Below are 16,754 nucleotides of genomic sequence, written 5' to 3' on the forward strand. Positions count from 1 at the left end.
CTGTCAATCACAGCCTCGCTTCCCTTGCCTGTCAATCACAGCCTCGCCAAGAGGTCATCTCGGTTTCTCCCGACCCCTGAGGGAGATTCAAATACAGATAGATGGACACTATTTAATTTTAAAGCAAAGGAGAAGGAAATGTGACTCGCCCTTTTCATTTGGTTTGTATGTTTATGTGGCTAAACACTATATTCCAAAGCCGATGGCTACCACTGGTCTTTGAAAACCTCAGCCGGTTGGGTCACGGTGTGCACACGCACGCATGGTGTGGAGCCGTCCTGCTTCTTATGCACAGACCTCTGAGATTCTTACACGTAAGAGAGTCTTGGGAGATTCTTGGCCTAACTCATTTCCCAGACATAAAACTGGAGCCAGAGAAGGAAAGTGGCTTGTTCCAGGCCACATCACCTGAGAAGGCAGAGCTGCAGCTTGGGCTGGGTCTACTCAAAGCCCGCTCCGTGTCATTCTCTACCTCTCCCTCAACCCCAGCTGCGTTGCCTATTGGGCATGGCAGCCCTGAAAGGCCAAGTGCCTTTGCCCTGTCAGCTGACCCCCAGTGGGGATGAGCTTGGAAGGAACATTCACCCTGCAGCTGGGGGCACTGCCTCGTCAGTTAATGGCTCATTCCAGTTAACACGTGAGTTTAGCTCAGATGAGGCCAAATCTGTGGGGGGCAGGCAGGGGGCGGGATAATTTGCAAAAGTTCATTTCTTTCCCGTTGTTTATAAGTAGACTAGTAAATAAGAATGCTGTTAGCTTACGTTGGTTTCAAAACAAATAATAAAAGAAGACTGCCTTTTTCCTCTGTCATTGTCTGATCTTTCTGTATCTCTCAGTACAAAGTGATTTTGATGGCATATGATCTGAGGCTTGCCACTGACCAGGCCAGGTGATAGGCTGAGGTTGGGAGTGGTGGTGGTCGGGGGGGGGGGGAATCAAGGACACCTGAAAAGAGCCCATGTGGGAAAGGGAAATTAAAGTAGGATTCATACAACATCTCAAGGCTGGTAACAGAAAGGAGATAGCGAGAAAAATGTTATAATATGAAAAGCAAAACCATGCAGTAAAAACATACATGTAATTTGCAGCTAAGGGCAGGAAGCCATTAAGTGGGCTGAGTTCATGGTGTGTCATGAGAACAAAGCTGGAAGTAATGTAACTGTGATGTCAGTAGAGTGAGTTCAGAGAATGAAAAGACATTTTACTGGGATCCAATCTCACTGCGTAGGAGAAACCAAGGAGATAATAAGGTAGCAATAGCAATGTGGCAAGAGTAGCTCAGGGGATGAGAACAGATTTCATTTTTGTGCAGTGTGGGGACCCAGAATACAATTTACCAAAGGAGTCTCTTGGTTTGCAGAGAATTCCTGTTTCTGGGCAGGTACACAAGCCTTCCTGGAGGGTTCTTAGAGCTTTACTCTTCAAGAACAGACCGTGTACTCACAGAAAAGGCTTTCTTGGAGGAAAACTAGCTTCCCTACTCCTACATGAAGGCAGCTCTTCTTCTAGAAGTAGGGGGATGTGGTCCTTCTTAAATTTAATCCTACCAGCAAAATTATTCTTTCTGGCTAGGCAGGAAGCTATTTTTAAGGCTGGGCTGAAGGACAACTCAACCTAATTAACTATACTTAACTTGAGGCATACTATCCAAAGGCATGGAGAGTACTATGGCCTGAATTGTGTCCACCACCTCCCCCACCCCAATTCATATGTTGAAGCCCTACCCCTAGTGTGACTGAATCTGGACATAGGTTCTTAGGAGGTAATTAAAGTCAAATGAGATCATAAGGGTGCAGCCATAATCCCATGGGACTGTGACCTTATAAGAGGAAGATCTCTTCCCTTCCCTTCCCTTCCGCACCCCTCTCTTCCATACCACCCCTCTCCCCCCACACCAGCCCTGTAAGGACACAGCAAGAAGGCTGCTGTCTGCAAGCTAGGAAGAGAGTCCTCACCAGGAACCCCGATCTTGGACTTCCCAGCCTCCAGAACTGTGAAAGATAAATTCCCATTATTTAAGCCACCAGCCTGTGGTATTTTATTAGAGCAGCCAGAGACTAATACAGGAAGGTACACCAGAAACTCATCAAATTATCCACAAAACAGCATGGCCATCTCTCATAAAATGCCCACTCCATTCTCAATTGTAACCCTGAATTCGAATTTATGTTCCTTATCTTGAAGTTCCTAAGAAATGAATTCTGATGAACTAGGATCCGCCATGCATAGTGAGCGGCCAAAATGTGGCAATGGGAAAACAGGAATGGTGAATTCGAATCTCCCGATAAGGTGGTTGTTCGAAGGTGACCTATGACTGAACAGGAGGTATGCCAAACTCAGGATTTTCCCCATTACCCGGAAAGCAGTACATGTGTTTGTTGGTTTTACCTCTGTCTTCGTGGAAATTCAACTTCACTATCTACTTCCCCTTCTTCCTCTTCAGAGGAGTCATCTCCACTCTGAGGAGAACAAGGAGAAAGAGTTTTATCTCAATCTGTCTCTCTTTCTCTCTCTCTCTCTCTCACACACACACTCCTTGTAAAAGATTTAATTATAATCAGAAGGCACTGAATAGCAGTTTGCTGAGTGTCATCTTTAAACATATATATTTTCAGGGGAGCCTGGGTGGCTCAGTCAGTTAAGCATCTGCCTTCAGCTCAGGTCAGGATCCCAGGGTCCTGGGATCGAGCCCCACATTGGGCTCCCTGCTCAGCGGGGAGTCTGCTTCTCCCTCTACCTGCCACTCCCCCTGATTGTGCTCTCTCTCTCAAATAAAATCTTAAAAAAAATAAACATAGATACTTTCATTCAGCAACCTTTCCTCGGTGTCCACGAGGACAGGGTCTGTCCTAGATGCTGGAAGACACACAGAACCGAGTAAATGAGTTTTGCCCTCCAGTAGGTAAGGACTCCATGAGACTATCCAAGGTGAGTGATGGGGAGGGGAAACTAGAGAGAAGGTCTTGGATTTGGGGGCAGTCTCTTGTAATCATTGTCATTCATGGTTCCAGGCCCTGACATAGGGACTCCACCAAGAAGTGCTCTTTCAGTTCTTCAAAACCCAAAAACTACTTTTTCCCTTCTATGTACCAATCACCTTTTCACTAATATTATAGTTACTATGCTCATTTGCACTGCTAAGGCATACATTATTTGAGGGTCAAACCATATCTTGTACCGTATTTCTCATTTCACCATGAATACAAAACAGGTGCGTAGTGCATTATGGAGTCAGCATGTTGGTAAGGATGGGGGAGCTCTGGTTGGGATATCTGAGGCCTTGGGATTGCCAGGGCTCTGTGGTTGATCTGGAAGGCTGAGTAAGTGTCTTGTCTGAGAAGATGATCTTCCTTCACCGGGAAGAGTCCATCTCTCTTCAAGAACATAAGAAAAGCCAAACTTAAAATCAACTGTCCTTACCCACAGAATCATGATGCACTGGATTAGTACCATCCATTGTGAGGTGGGTAACTGGGTCCAAGTAATTATACCAAAGGTTGAGGATAATTTACTTTTAAAGTCAGTTTTAATATACCATCACTCTTATCCATTTGTATTCTGATATGCTTTTTTGAGTAGAAAGGACAGGCATGGGGTTATATTGACTGCCAAGATGAACATTTACCCGAGGCACCGTGGAAGTGGATCTCGGTCAAGAGAAGTTGAATTGCCTTGTGGGAGTACTTTTCCAATGAGGCCAAATGTATAGGGTGTGTGCTCCCTGGGCTGCCAGCCCACAGAGTCTGATGCCACAGAGATGCATCAAAATGGCATCAGGATGGTTCAAAGATACATGTTACTCAAGAGTGGACTGGGATGACTGCTAAAAGGTACAGGGTTTCTTTTTAGGATGATGAAAATATTCTAAAATTGGTGATGACTGCATAACTGTGAATAAAAGAACTGAGTGGTACATTTAATGGGAGAACTTTATGATACGTGAGTTATATCTCAATAAAGTTGTTACCAAAAAAATACACGTTACTGGCCATATAGGGGTGGGGGGAGCAGAGAACAGATGAACCCAAATTCACCACCCAAAACACAATGTAATCTCTGGGAATGCTTTGTCAGCAGCAGCACTGTATGTAGGGGAAGAAACACAGTTCTGAGACAGTAGCTCGGAGCCTCAACTTTTTTTTTTTAATTGAAGTATAGTTGATTTACAGTATTATATTAGTTTCAGGTGTGTAACGTAGTGATTCAACAATTGTATATATTATTCTCTGCTTGCCAAAATAAATACAGTTATCATCTGTTACCTTACACAGTTATTACAACGTTATTGACTATATTCCCTATGCTTTACTCTTCACCCCTTGTGAGTTATTTTGTAACTGGGAGTTTGAACCTCTTAATCCCCTTTACCTATTTCACCCATTCCCCCACCCTCCTCCCCTTTGGCAACTACTAATTTGTTTTTCATATTTATGAATCTATTTCTGGGTCTTTGTGTTTGTTCATTTGTTTTGTTTTTTTTAGATTCCACCTGTAAGTGAATGATATGGTACTGGTCTTTTTCTGACTTATTTTGCTTAGCATAATACCCTATAGGTCCATCCATGTTGTCATGAATGGCAAGATTTCATTCTTTTTTATGGATGAGTATATCCCATTGTATATATGTATGAATGTATGTATACACACACACACACACACACACACACACACACACCACATCTTCTTTATCCATTCATCCATTGACGGTTGTTTCCATATCTTGGCCATTGTAAACAATACTGTAATAAACACAGAGGTGCATATATTTTTCCTAATTAGTTATTTTGTTTTCTTTGGGTAAATACCCAGAAGTGAAATTACTGGATCACATGGTATTTCTATTTTTAATTTTTTGTGGAACCTCCATACTGTTTTCCACAGTGGCTGCACCAGTTTGCATTCCCACCAACAGTGCACACGAGTTCCCTTTTCTCCACATCCTCTCCAACTTGTTATTTCTTGTCTTTTTGATTCTAGCCATCCTGACAGGTATGTCAACTTCTTTTAAATGTCTAGTTGACTGAAACATACTAATTTACATTTTAGACCCTTTCATTCCTTCAACTGCACTCCTGATGAATGCTGATGAGATGAAGCAATGCTGAGAACTGAGTGGGTGTTTGCGCTGTACTAAACACTTTTCACACATAATCTTATTTTTAACTCATTAGCAAGATGAGCTAACATTTTTGGAAGGTTGTTACATGCCAGGTCCTGTTCTAAGTGCTTTATATGTATTAACTCACTTAATCTTCACATCAACCAATGAGGCAGCGTCCACTATGCGCCCCATTTATAGACAAGGACACCAATGTTCACAGAGGTTCTAAGTGGAAGAGCCTTGCTTTGAACTCAGATCTCTCTGGCTGCCAGGTTCACTATGGTAGATTGCCTCCAAGCTCATAAACCCTAGGCAGCCAGTGGGTGAGGAGGAGAGGAACAGGTTTCAGTGATGGAGACCTCACTGGGTCATGATGGTTATTCATAAAGGCAGTGTTTTCCAAAATATATTGGTTTTTAAAAATCTTTTATTTTTTCTTAAGTAAGCTCCACACCCAACGTGGGGCTTGAACTCATGACCCCAAGCTCGAGAGTCACATGCTCTGCCGAGTGAGCCAGCCAGGCACCCATCCAAAATACATTGTGAAGAAAGCTAATTCCATGGGATATTAATAGATGTTATTTTTAAAGCCATTACGGCCAAATAGGTGAGGGAAATGCTGGATTAAACAAGGAACCATATGATTTTTTAAAGCCTAGGATTTGTCGATGTGCACTAGGAATCTCCAAGAGGGGACAGAGAATACTATGTTTTTCAAACTTGTTTTATAATGGGATCCTTCCTTCTTGCAACATCCATCAGGACTAGGCTAGGGTAGTTCTAGTTTTGATTACATATCCTTAGTATATGGTTATTTATCTATTTCTAAATTAGATACATTTGAATCGGTCCTCTGGTTCAGTAGTTCCTAAAGCACAGTCTCTAATCTATCCCTTAAGCAGTGGGGCGAGAGATTATTGAAAGTCAAAGAAACCTCTGTTCATGCTTTTGTCATCTCTTCCTTTTACAAAATAGACGCACAATGCAGGTTTTCTAACGCGCACAACATGACGGGCTCTGACATCCCGTGCTGAGGCTGTCATTACAGCTTACCTTTTGCAGGGGCCTTGTGTTTCGAGGTAGCATTGTGGGGGTGATGTGATGAGGGATGCCAAGGGATGACGCAGACCTACAGCCTTTGAATTCATTTTCTTCCATTTCCTCGGAACCTTGGGCATCTTCCGAGAGGGGATTGTGTGCTGGTGACTTGAAAAGGTCGGGGCTCCTCCCCACTGGCTCAGCAGAGGGTATGTCTAGGGACCCACACTGTTCTGGCCTGCACTGGAGGCAGGGCTCATAAGGCTCAGCCTGACAACAGCCCCAGGGGCCGGCTGGGCCCTCGTCGGGCTCAGAGCTTCTCCAGCAATCTGCTGCCATGGCCGTGGAGATGAGATCAGGGCTGGAGCCAGGCATCTGTCTTTGAGCATGGTTGCTGAGTGGGCTCCTCAGGGCTGCTGCTGGGCCAAAATATCTCAGGTTGTTGGCGCAGGTCGCAATGTCCTGTCCGTGCATATTGAGTCTGGGATGGTGACTCTGAGACACGGCAGGAGGGGCTTGCTGGTACTGCCGCTGCGGAGGATGATGGTGATGGGGAGAAGGGTACTGGGACGGAGCGTGGTGTAGGTAAGTGGGATGCGGTGAATTTTCCTGCGCTGGCTGGTTTTTCAAGATCCCTGCGAAGTCACCATGGCTGCCTCTGCTATTCCCTCGGCGGTGGCGTGGTTTGCTCCGGTAGCGGCTCTTGCTGCTTGAGGTGGACATTTTGGGACTTCCGGACAAAGGGGAAGCAGTGGGAGCCACCTCCACACTGGGGATACCTTCAGATCTCAGCAGATCTGGCCTGGGAGGGAAGGAAAGATTTCGTTTTAAACAGATGAAAACACATGCAAGTTGGGGGAAATGTAACCCAAACCTTAAAATACACACACCCCTTGAAACAGGAGGCACGTATGCAGAGATTTATCCGACGGAGATGACAGATGCGCATGAAGATGTGTGTTTCCAGGACGTTATGTTATATACTCTAGTTTAAAATAGCAGAAAATTAGAAACAACCTAGATGTCCACCTATGGTTCCTTCATTCCTTCTGGATTTTATTCTGTGCCTCACTAGCTGAGGTACCCAATCCCCTTTACAGTCTAATTCTACCCTACAGGTTTCTAGATCTCTTCCTTATAACCTCAGCTATCAGCCCGGTGCCAACATGCCAAGGCAGAGGCAAAGGTTTGCCCACGATCAGGAATCTGTCCGATGATGGATCTAGAGGGATCCCACAGAAGATCACAAATCACAGGGATCTGGCACAAGAGAAGGAAACCTCAGGTTAATTAGGCAAGAGGCCAAATTCAGGGACTTTGGTCTAGACATGGTCTGCTTGAGGTCTGGGACTCTGTCCATCCATCTGTGTATGGGAAGGACACTAGCAGGGAGCCTTGCTCACACTCAGTACTCAACCATGTTTAAGGAAGTGGGGAAATGGGGTGGGGACTGAGGAGAGGGAAACAGTACAGAGCCTAGGAGGTTGGACAGAGCCATCAAGAGAAGGGCTTGTGAGGAGTGGTCTGGCATGGTCCCGGCTCCTCTCCTAGTCCTGCTGTCGAGTGCTCCCTGGGCTGGCCATGCAGATCATGTGCAAGAGCGAGCCAGAGCACACACTGATTTCAGGGTGCACAGGCAAACAATAAATGGCTTCTGAACCGAGGGACCGGTACAGGTGGAGACTCGAGGACACCAGAGAGCACCACTACTGCCTTCCTTCTTTGGAACCAAACAGACACGAATCTTCAGATTACAGAGCTGAAGGACCCAGACTTTTTTTTTTTTTTTTTTTTTTAACAACAGATGCCTTTCTCAAATGAATTATGAGAAACTCAGTATATAAAATAGATATAGTAAGAGAACAGATTGGTGGTTGCCAGAAGTGGGGGGTGGGGGAATGGGTGAAATGAAGGAAGAGGGTCAAAAGGTATAAACTTGCAGTTATAAAATATCTGAGTCCAGGGATGTAATGTACAGCCTGGAGACTATAGCTAATAGTACAGTTGCCCCTTGGGTAAAAAATCCAAGTATAACTTGGATTATACTTGGACCAAGTATAATCTTGGTCAAAAATCCAGGTATAACTTTTGACTCTAAAAAAACTTAAAAATAGCCTACTGTTGACCAGCTGCCTTATTGGTAACATAAACAGTCGATTAATACATATTTTGTATATTATATGTATTATATTCTGTATTCTTCAAGTAAGCTAGAGAAAAGAAAATGTTAAGAAAATCATAAGAGAAAATACATTTATGGTACTGTATTGCAAAAAATTCACATGTCAGTGGAACTGTGCAGCTCAAACCTGTGTCGTTCAAGAGTCAGCTGTACCACGTGGTATATCTGAAAGTCTCTAAGACATCTCAAAAGTTCTTATCACAAGAAAAAATATATATAACTATTTGTGGTGATGAATGGATGTTAACTAGACTTATCGTGGTAATTATTTCATAATATATATGTATATTGAGAGGTTATGTTGTACACTCCAAACTAATATAATATGTCAATTATATCTCATAGTCCCCCCCCTGCCCCTGCCCCAGATATAGTGGGACAGTTGGGGGGAGGGGAGAGCAGAAGCCCCTCCTTGCTGGGCTCCCCCTCCTTGTCCTCTCGACTTCTGCAATAATCCCTGACATCTCTCTGCAAGCCCTAGGGTGTCCCAGACCTTGCTTGAAAACCACAGATATAGTCCCACCTCTACCTTATGTGATGAGGAAACCGAAACCCAAGGTGGCTCATGGTCTCACAGTGCATTACCAGCAGAATCCAGACAAGAAGTCTCTCCTAATCCCCAGACTGGCTTATTGGAGATTCAGAGGACAAGGTTAAAGGTGCCGACAAATCACTCGGGGCTTATTAAAATGGTTGAGTCGGTCAGGTCTAAGATGGGGCCCAAGAGTCTGCATTTCTAACACACTCTCATGTGGTGCTGAAATGAGGACCACATGTGAATAGGAGATGAGCCAGCATGAGGCTGTAGGAGATGTGTTTTCCTTCTTTTTTTGGGAGAACAGTTAAAGGCTTGTCTGAGCACAGAAGTCCCAGGTAATACTGGTCTATGACAAGGTGGGCAGAGTATTGTGCTGCTGTGAGCATCTTCCTGTCTCAGATTCATGGTTCTGTGGTCAGCTGGCCACCTTGTGCCACAGAAAGTCTGTGGACTGAGGAGGTCCTGGGGCTTTTATTGAGGCAAGAGAGCCCTCTGAGGCCCAGTTAGGGGCATCTACTTACACAGCGACTAGCTATGGTGGGATCTAGAAGAGGGTTGCGGTGAAAGTGTCCTAAGTCAGGTGAAGGCTGCTTTTATTGAACCTGGCAGTGCAAAAATCACAGAATAACAATGATACAGCACTTCACAGTTGACAAAGCACTTTACAGTATATAAAACACTTATTTCCTACTATTCATTTTTCCAATATTCATTTTACAGATAAAGGCACTGAGGGATCGAGAGGTTAATTGGCTTGTGTCCATCACAAAGGAAGTAAACGGCAGAACTCCTAACTGGCACTCAAGTCTTTTGACATTAAGGAATAGTTCTTGCCCCATTCCAAGCCTCTCCTTATTATTATGAGTATTTAGACTATTGTATTGGATTACACTCACTTGTAACAGGCTTTGTGGATCCATAATTGAGTCTGATTCTCTTCTTTTTAGTCCCCAGCTGAACCCACATTTACACCTAGGCCAAAGGATGGTGGATGGTTTTCCCTCTCTGATCTCCTCCCAGGTCACTGGACTTCTGACTTAATCACTGGACTGTCCAAATAATCTGTAACTGACATCCTCCAGGGGCCAATCAACTGAGAGCAGAACTCTTTGTAGCTCAAAGACCCATTCCAGATTGTCTTCCTGCATGAGTTCAGTCAGCTTGTCCACTAAGCATCTGCTGGTGATGGCAAACTCTCCCAAACATATTCCTCACAGCCAACAGTAAAAGTAAACATGAGCTCACATTTGGAAAAATGAAACAGTACTATTTTCTCCTCCAAAGCTCTTAGTTTTAACTGTAGCAGAATGCAGGGAGGAGCCAGCAGGTGAACTCAGTCTCCAATTAAGACATTAAAAGAAAGAGGTGTTGGGATCCTCAGAGGGTTTTGCCAGGTGCCATCTGCAATTTCTCAGAACTTGACTAGAAGGTGATCGGGGGTGGGAAGTAAAAGCAAAACTGGAATTAATCCATATAATTACTCTTTAGTAGTTTAGATTTATATTAGTCATGCTATGGTAGTATGGCTGCCATTCTGGAAGCCTTAAAATACATTCTTTGTTTGCATTTTGTCGTGACCTTTATTCTTACTGCATTTTACAGTAGACCATTGGGTCTACACCCCAGGTTTTAGGGACATTTCTTTCCTTTACATTAACTTGGCTAGAATAGAATCCACTCTCCACTATTTGGGAGGAATGGGCATCTAGTAGAGCCTGGTAATAAAAACTGACTGGAAGAGCATTCTAATATTAAACTAGTATAAGGAAAATGCATTGTAAAGGAAAGGGTAATCTTCCTTTTTTTTTTTTTAACTATACAAAAACTCATTTTTTAGCACCTGTGATTTGTAAGGTGATTTCACATTTCTCTTATTTAAACTTCGCAGAAATCCCATGCAGGAATACAATGAGGGGCCCTACATGGTTAGGTACAGGTAATTATCAGAGCCCCTGCTTTTGTTTTTTGGCAGTGGATTTACAGGCACTTATTACATTATTAAAAAGAACTAACTAAATGAGTAAGTAAAAGTGGGACACTCGTGGATCAATGTCGCATAAAACAAGAATTATGATTAACCCAATTCTGTGCACTAGGAGTCAAAAGGAGAAAAAGAAATCTCATGTGTGATCATTATGCCATTTTACCCATGGGGCTGAAAGAGGTCAAGTGACACGGCCCACATCATACAGCTTGTAATAATAGGCAGAGCTGGGATTTGAATCCACGTCCGCCTGGCCCTCAGTTTATTTTTCTTTTCCCTATGCCATGCTAAGACAATAAATATGTACGTCTCAGAGAGTAAAAACTAGATTCCTAGAGTTCATGACACATCCTCTTACTTTCCTACTCTGTTTTATCTAGAGGCAAGGGTGCCCGTGATGAGCTACAGAGTGGACACACCATCACGGGATAATGTATTTTGGGGGATATTTTCCCATTTCTCTGAATGTCAGGTTGGCCCAGGTGTCTCACCGTTTGGTCTGCATCCCTGATTTATGAGGCGTGCCTTTCCTCTTCATGAGTTTCTCCATGGCATTGGGGTGGATTATTGGACGGACGGGGTGTCGTTTGTAGGTTCCAGGATACTTCTTTTCCACTGCTTGCTCACGCCTGCGGAATGAAAGGAAGAGCCACAGCTCAGTCACGGCAGACAGAAAAGATGGGCAGGAAGTTTTCACAGGCTAATTCCACTCACAGATTCTGGTCACCCTTAACAGATACACACTATTTGAATAACAACACTACAATTCAGGTTAAAAGGAAAAAAAAAAGATGCTCAATTCAACTAATCTGACTTCACTGTGCTCTTCCACTCTCTGGTGCACTCAGGGGTTGACCTTCCCTCCCCCAACATACCTCATGAGAGACACAGTAGAAGACCTACTTATTTTCAGTTATTGTTTTGGTCGGGACCACCGACCGGGGTCTCCTGTCATTGTCAAGAATCCCTTAAACCACTTTCCTCAGCCACCTTATTTCCCCAGGGGGCAAAAGCCTCCCCCTCATCCACACCAAGCTTTTCTTGAGATTTCTTGAGATGAGGACTCCCTTCCTGGAGCCCTTTGGCAGGGTGAAGTTGCAAATGTTGGTCAAATGCTCATTCCTCTATAACAAATTCTACAGCAACTCCACCCAACTGAAACTTCACCGAGGAAGGGACCTGGGCACAGCACATCCCTTAAGGAATGCTGGGTGAGTGAATAAAGTATCTGCCATTTTAGGTTTCAGTAGTACCAACATGGTGGAACAGTATTTGGGCTGATTGATAGACCCGACTCAGGAACAACAGACAGAAGTCTGGATACATACTTAATGAGCTCCTTCTCCCGCATTTCTAGCTGCAGCATAATAGCACTCAGTTCCATGTATAAATTATTAGCCCGCTCAAGTTTTCTCTCATAGTGTTCACGAATATCCAGAGCATGCCTATCAAAGAAAAGAGAGGATCAGCGAAGCTGACTACCTTGGGGGAGAACAAAGAACAGTTCTAATGAAATAAGAACCAGGATGGTTTATCTCAAAAGCATTTGTCTGAGGGCTGTCTAAATTTAAGGATCCCTTGTCTGATGTAATGACTCGGACAAGATGGAGTAGGAGATGGGCAACCAAGCTTTCCCTTGGTTTATCCTTAGGGGCCACATCCAGCCATACAGAATAGCCAGAGGGAGGCACAGATAAAAATCAGATTGTGATTTGTGTATAATGTGTAGCCTTTGTCTGTGAGGCATTGACAATACCTTAATAAGAATACAGTATAATATACTCATGTTCATGGAAATATGCAATTAAGGCTGACCCCCTGGCCCCGTACTTATCTACGGCACAGATCCTGCCTAATACGATGGGTATCTATGGCTACATTTTGTACCCCTCAAACAGTCATAAGCATCTTGAGACCAGGAACTACATCTTATAAAGCGCTGCCTTCCACATCACCTAGGACAGGCACCGAAGGAAGAAAGAGCATGGCTCCAGGAGCGCTGGCTGCAGAGATATATTAAAGGAGGATAACAAAGTTACAGGGAGTGGATGGGACAGTGGGACAAAGGAGGGCTCACTTTGGGGGCAACTTTTAAAGAGAATTAACAGGAAGTAGCAGAGGTGAAAGGTGTGTAGAAGGTGAAATGGTGATTCACAAAGCGAGTTCCTGCCAGTATCTGCAGATCTAGGGATGAGACGAGGTGGAGGAGAGAGCAGCCCACCTGAGCTCTTCTCTGCGCCTCCGAATCAGTTCTTCATCTAATCGGTGTATACAAGTTCCCTCACTTTTGATCTTCTCAAAGTGTTTTTTCACCTCTTCTCTCCATTCAGCCTGGGTGAGGACAAAATAGAATTTGTTAGTACCCGAGGAGTTTCAGCCCCTGATAAAACCATAGGGTCAGGCGCAGGATGGTATTCCCCTACACGTTTTTACTGAAGAGCCTTACAGAATAAACATTCAATAAATATTAGTTGATAGCAAAATAGCTCATGCTCCTGTATCTGCAGCCCCCCCCACCATGACCTCATTTTCTGTATTTAGTCCAACATGGGATGCCATCTCTTTTCCAGTTTCCTTGCCATACTGGCCACCAGAAATATCACAGCCGGCATACTGGCCATCACCTCTGGAACAAGAGAGCTCAGTTTTAAGTGAAGATGATGGCTGAGATGGCCTGGCCAAAAAGAGAGCTCTTCTAACCATCTGGTATAAGTACGTGCCAGTGAGAATATGATCGTGTTTAATTGGCACCAGAATTTCTCTTAGGTTTTGTTTATGAAAATATCTTGGGGCGCCTGGTGGCTCAGTCGGTTAAGCATCTGCCTTTGGCTCAGGTCATGATCCCGGGGTCCTGGGATCGAGCCCCACATCAGGCTCCCTGCTCTGTGGGGAGTCTGCCTTTCCCTCTACCTCTGCCTGCCTCTCTCTCTCTGTGTCTCATGAATAAATAAAATCTTAAAAAGAAAAAAAGAAAATATCTTGAAAAAATATTTGGAGTAGAAGAACAGGGCATGAACAGCAGGACTCGGGAATAAAAACATAGGGAATTCTACAGGAATTGGGGAGTGAGGGAAAGAACAGGAAAAGAGAAAGAGGAGGAGAAAAAGTATGGCTAAACAATGTAGTAGTTTGACAAAATTTTTAGAATGGGGATGAATACCTAATATGTGATTTCAGTTATTCAAAATGTAAGCCTCTTCCAATTTCCAAAAACTTTAGTAAAGTCTCTGACATTCACCTTGACTTTGGATGAGTGTTTTGTTTTTTTTAGACATCAAGAAAAGGTGCTGAACTTCTTGTTTGGGTCAATGACAGGATAAAGATAAAGGAACAACCACAAAATGGCAGGGATGGGGCCCAAAAATTTTAGGAAGGCAGAGTGAGAGTGACCATGAAATTATAAATCTCCCAGGAATTCACAGACTATGTTAGGACACTGGGATTTCCACAAGGCATGGAATTCCAAGCCAATTTTATCTAAATTTTAGGGGTTAGAAAAACCTCTGCTGGAATATAGTCTACAGACAGTTTCTAGAAAACAGCTAAAGGAGATGTCTCCTCAAATTACATATAAATTACAATCACAAGAAGCTAATGAGATTAAGATAATTTCCAGTAAAGACTAAATGTATAACTAAATGCCTCTAAATATTCTTCCTCTGGAGCTATTCTATTACCTTGAGATTCATGTTTAAAATGATTTCTCTAGATCATGGAAGAAGTCATGCTTAAGTAATTGTGAAATTACAGAAGGTTTCTCCCCAAATTTGCTGTTTATCATTTACTTTTTTTTTTTTAGGATTTTATTTATTTTTTGACAGAGAGAGAGAGCATAAGCAGGGGGAGTAGAAGGGAGAGGGAGAAGCAGACTCCCTGCTGAGCAGGGAGCCTGACGTGGGGCTGGATCCCAGGACCCTGGGATCAAGACCTGAGCCGAAGGCAGACGCCTAACCAACTGAGCCACCCAGGCACCCCTCTCATTTACTTTTATAAAGGAAATTATATTGTAATTATTTAGAAAGTGATCATCCTGCTTATCTGCTTATAATATGCTAGATCTTCATATAAATATATATATATATATATATATATATATATAGACTGACCATTGGAGAAAGATTTCTGTCAGTCAGTTGACTTTTGGGACCAAACCTGCCAAACAACGTCATCAGAAAGTAAAGGTCGTCAGAAAGTAAAGGTCATCAGAAAGTGAAGGTCATCAGAAACTCAGATCCAGAATGCGCTGCCCATTGTTTGGTAACAGTCTTTGACAGTATTAAGCAATGAATGCAAGTTTGGTTGAGCCTCCAGTAATGCTGTTCTTGCAACCATCAGATCAAAGTCTGAAGGAAGAATACCTGAGCTTTAAGAAGCCTAAGATTGACAATCAAGAGTTGTTAGACCAAAAAAAGGTAAGGGAGAGGGCCAGGTTTGGGCCTTAAAGTGTCCTCTTTTATGCAAAAACATATCTGTAGACACCAGTACAATACCTAAAGAAAGGACCAGGAAAAGGAATATCTCCCTCTGGTGGTCAGGAATCAGCTGTCACAGAACAGATTTTTTTTTTTTTTAATTCTTGAAAATCTTGAGGAAATAAACCTCCTAATATCTAGCTTATGGGAATGGAAATAAAGAGAACCTTTTGAAGATTGAATATTGAAACCTATTAAAAAAGTAGATTTTCAAAAAGAAGTCCCCCCCCCCCACCACCATGAAGAGGGAACAGGATGTGTGGGAAAACCCCAGGTCCTGATTCATAATGTATTTCCCCCAAAGCTATGGTGTTACTGGAAGAGGTTAATTTTGGAGTTCCATCATGCTTAGAATCTTTACATAATAGGAGCTCCAATTTGCACTTAACCTTCAGTTCAGACATGTCTGGGCATATCTGAAGAAATGGAAGGTGGGTAGGCCGGAAGCCAGTTTGCACAGAGACTGAGGTGCCTCTGAGAGAGAATGTGGCACAAGAGAAAGGAGAAATCCTGCATGAACCTGACCTGTAACAAAGCCACCGTCATAGGAGTGGAGGAGCATTTCCCAGTGTTTCATTAAAATATCTGTAAAACACTGGGCCATAACCAGCACTGCTCTGTTACCTTTAACCAAGTGTAACTCAACAGCGAAATTGGAAGAGTTCATTGTGTAAATAGAACAATGTGCAGCTTTGGAATCTTGAGGAGTCCAGAGCTTTAGTTACAGGAGGAAATGGCAGCTCCTGATGGGTGAGGCAGTGCCTTAGGATATGGCGGCATCCAGTGGATGCCAGCTGGGCCTGTGGTCTTGTAGCAGAAAACAGAGCTAACCCACAAGGTAATACCTCGCAGACACCAGCAGGAGACTGCTGTGTCAGGCCAGTCAGTGGAAAGCAGAGCAGATGTTACTATGAGGTTACTGAGATCCCCACTCTTCACTGGGGATTCCCTCCAAATGCATGTGAAGGGGTCAAGGGAGGGAGTAGGGGGTGCTTCACAAGGTATTCAAGTCCCGGGGAAGCAGGTAAGGGAAAAATCCAGTGAAACTTGGGTTTTTACCATTAGTGGGATCCTTTTTATGTCCTAGATAAGGCCTGGGAAAGGCCATCCCATTTAAAAGGTTTTTGTCTTCTCCAGCCTTCCAGTTATTCAATCAGTAGATTGAACAGGTAAATTCAGAGAGACAGAAAGTAGAACAGAGATTACCAGGGGCCAAGGGGAGGAGGGAATGGGAAATGACTGCTTAATGGGGTGATGAAAACTTTTGGAAATAGTGGTGACAGTTTCACAATGTTGTCAATTTAATTAACGTCACTGAACTGTACACTTCAAAATGGTTAAAATGGAAAATTTTGCATTATTCATATTTTACCGCAATTTTTTAAAAAGGAAAAAAAGAAGTGGAGCCAGTTCCAGCCTAGCTGGAGGAATAGAGAAGC

General features: G+C 43.5%; 1 protein-coding gene across 13 annotated transcripts in view; it reads right to left on the reverse strand.

Annotated features, from left to right (window-relative positions):
* MAP3K13 (mitogen-activated protein kinase kinase kinase 13) overlaps nt 1-16,754 on the reverse strand; it is a 165,235-nt gene that overhangs the window by 6,831 nt on the left and 141,650 nt on the right. For all 13 annotated transcript variants that reach the window (XM_032406986.1, XM_032406985.1, XM_032406984.1 and 10 more), the window contains 5 exons: nt 13,065-13,174; nt 12,172-12,288; nt 11,335-11,472; nt 6,155-6,941; nt 2,389-2,459 (listed from right to left, as the gene is read on the reverse strand). In XM_032406986.1, coding sequence (XP_032262877.1) covers nt 2,389-2,459; nt 6,155-6,941; nt 11,335-11,472; nt 12,172-12,288; nt 13,065-13,174 — 1,223 coding nt within the window. The remainder of the gene's footprint in view (nt 1-2,388; nt 2,460-6,154; nt 6,942-11,334; nt 11,473-12,171; nt 12,289-13,064; nt 13,175-16,754) is intronic.

This window comes from Phoca vitulina, unplaced genomic scaffold (assembly GCF_004348235.1).
Source record: "Phoca vitulina isolate PV1807 unplaced genomic scaffold, GSC_HSeal_1.0 scaffold8, whole genome shotgun sequence".
In the NCBI taxonomy this organism is placed as follows: Eukaryota; Metazoa; Chordata; class Mammalia; order Carnivora; family Phocidae; genus Phoca; species Phoca vitulina.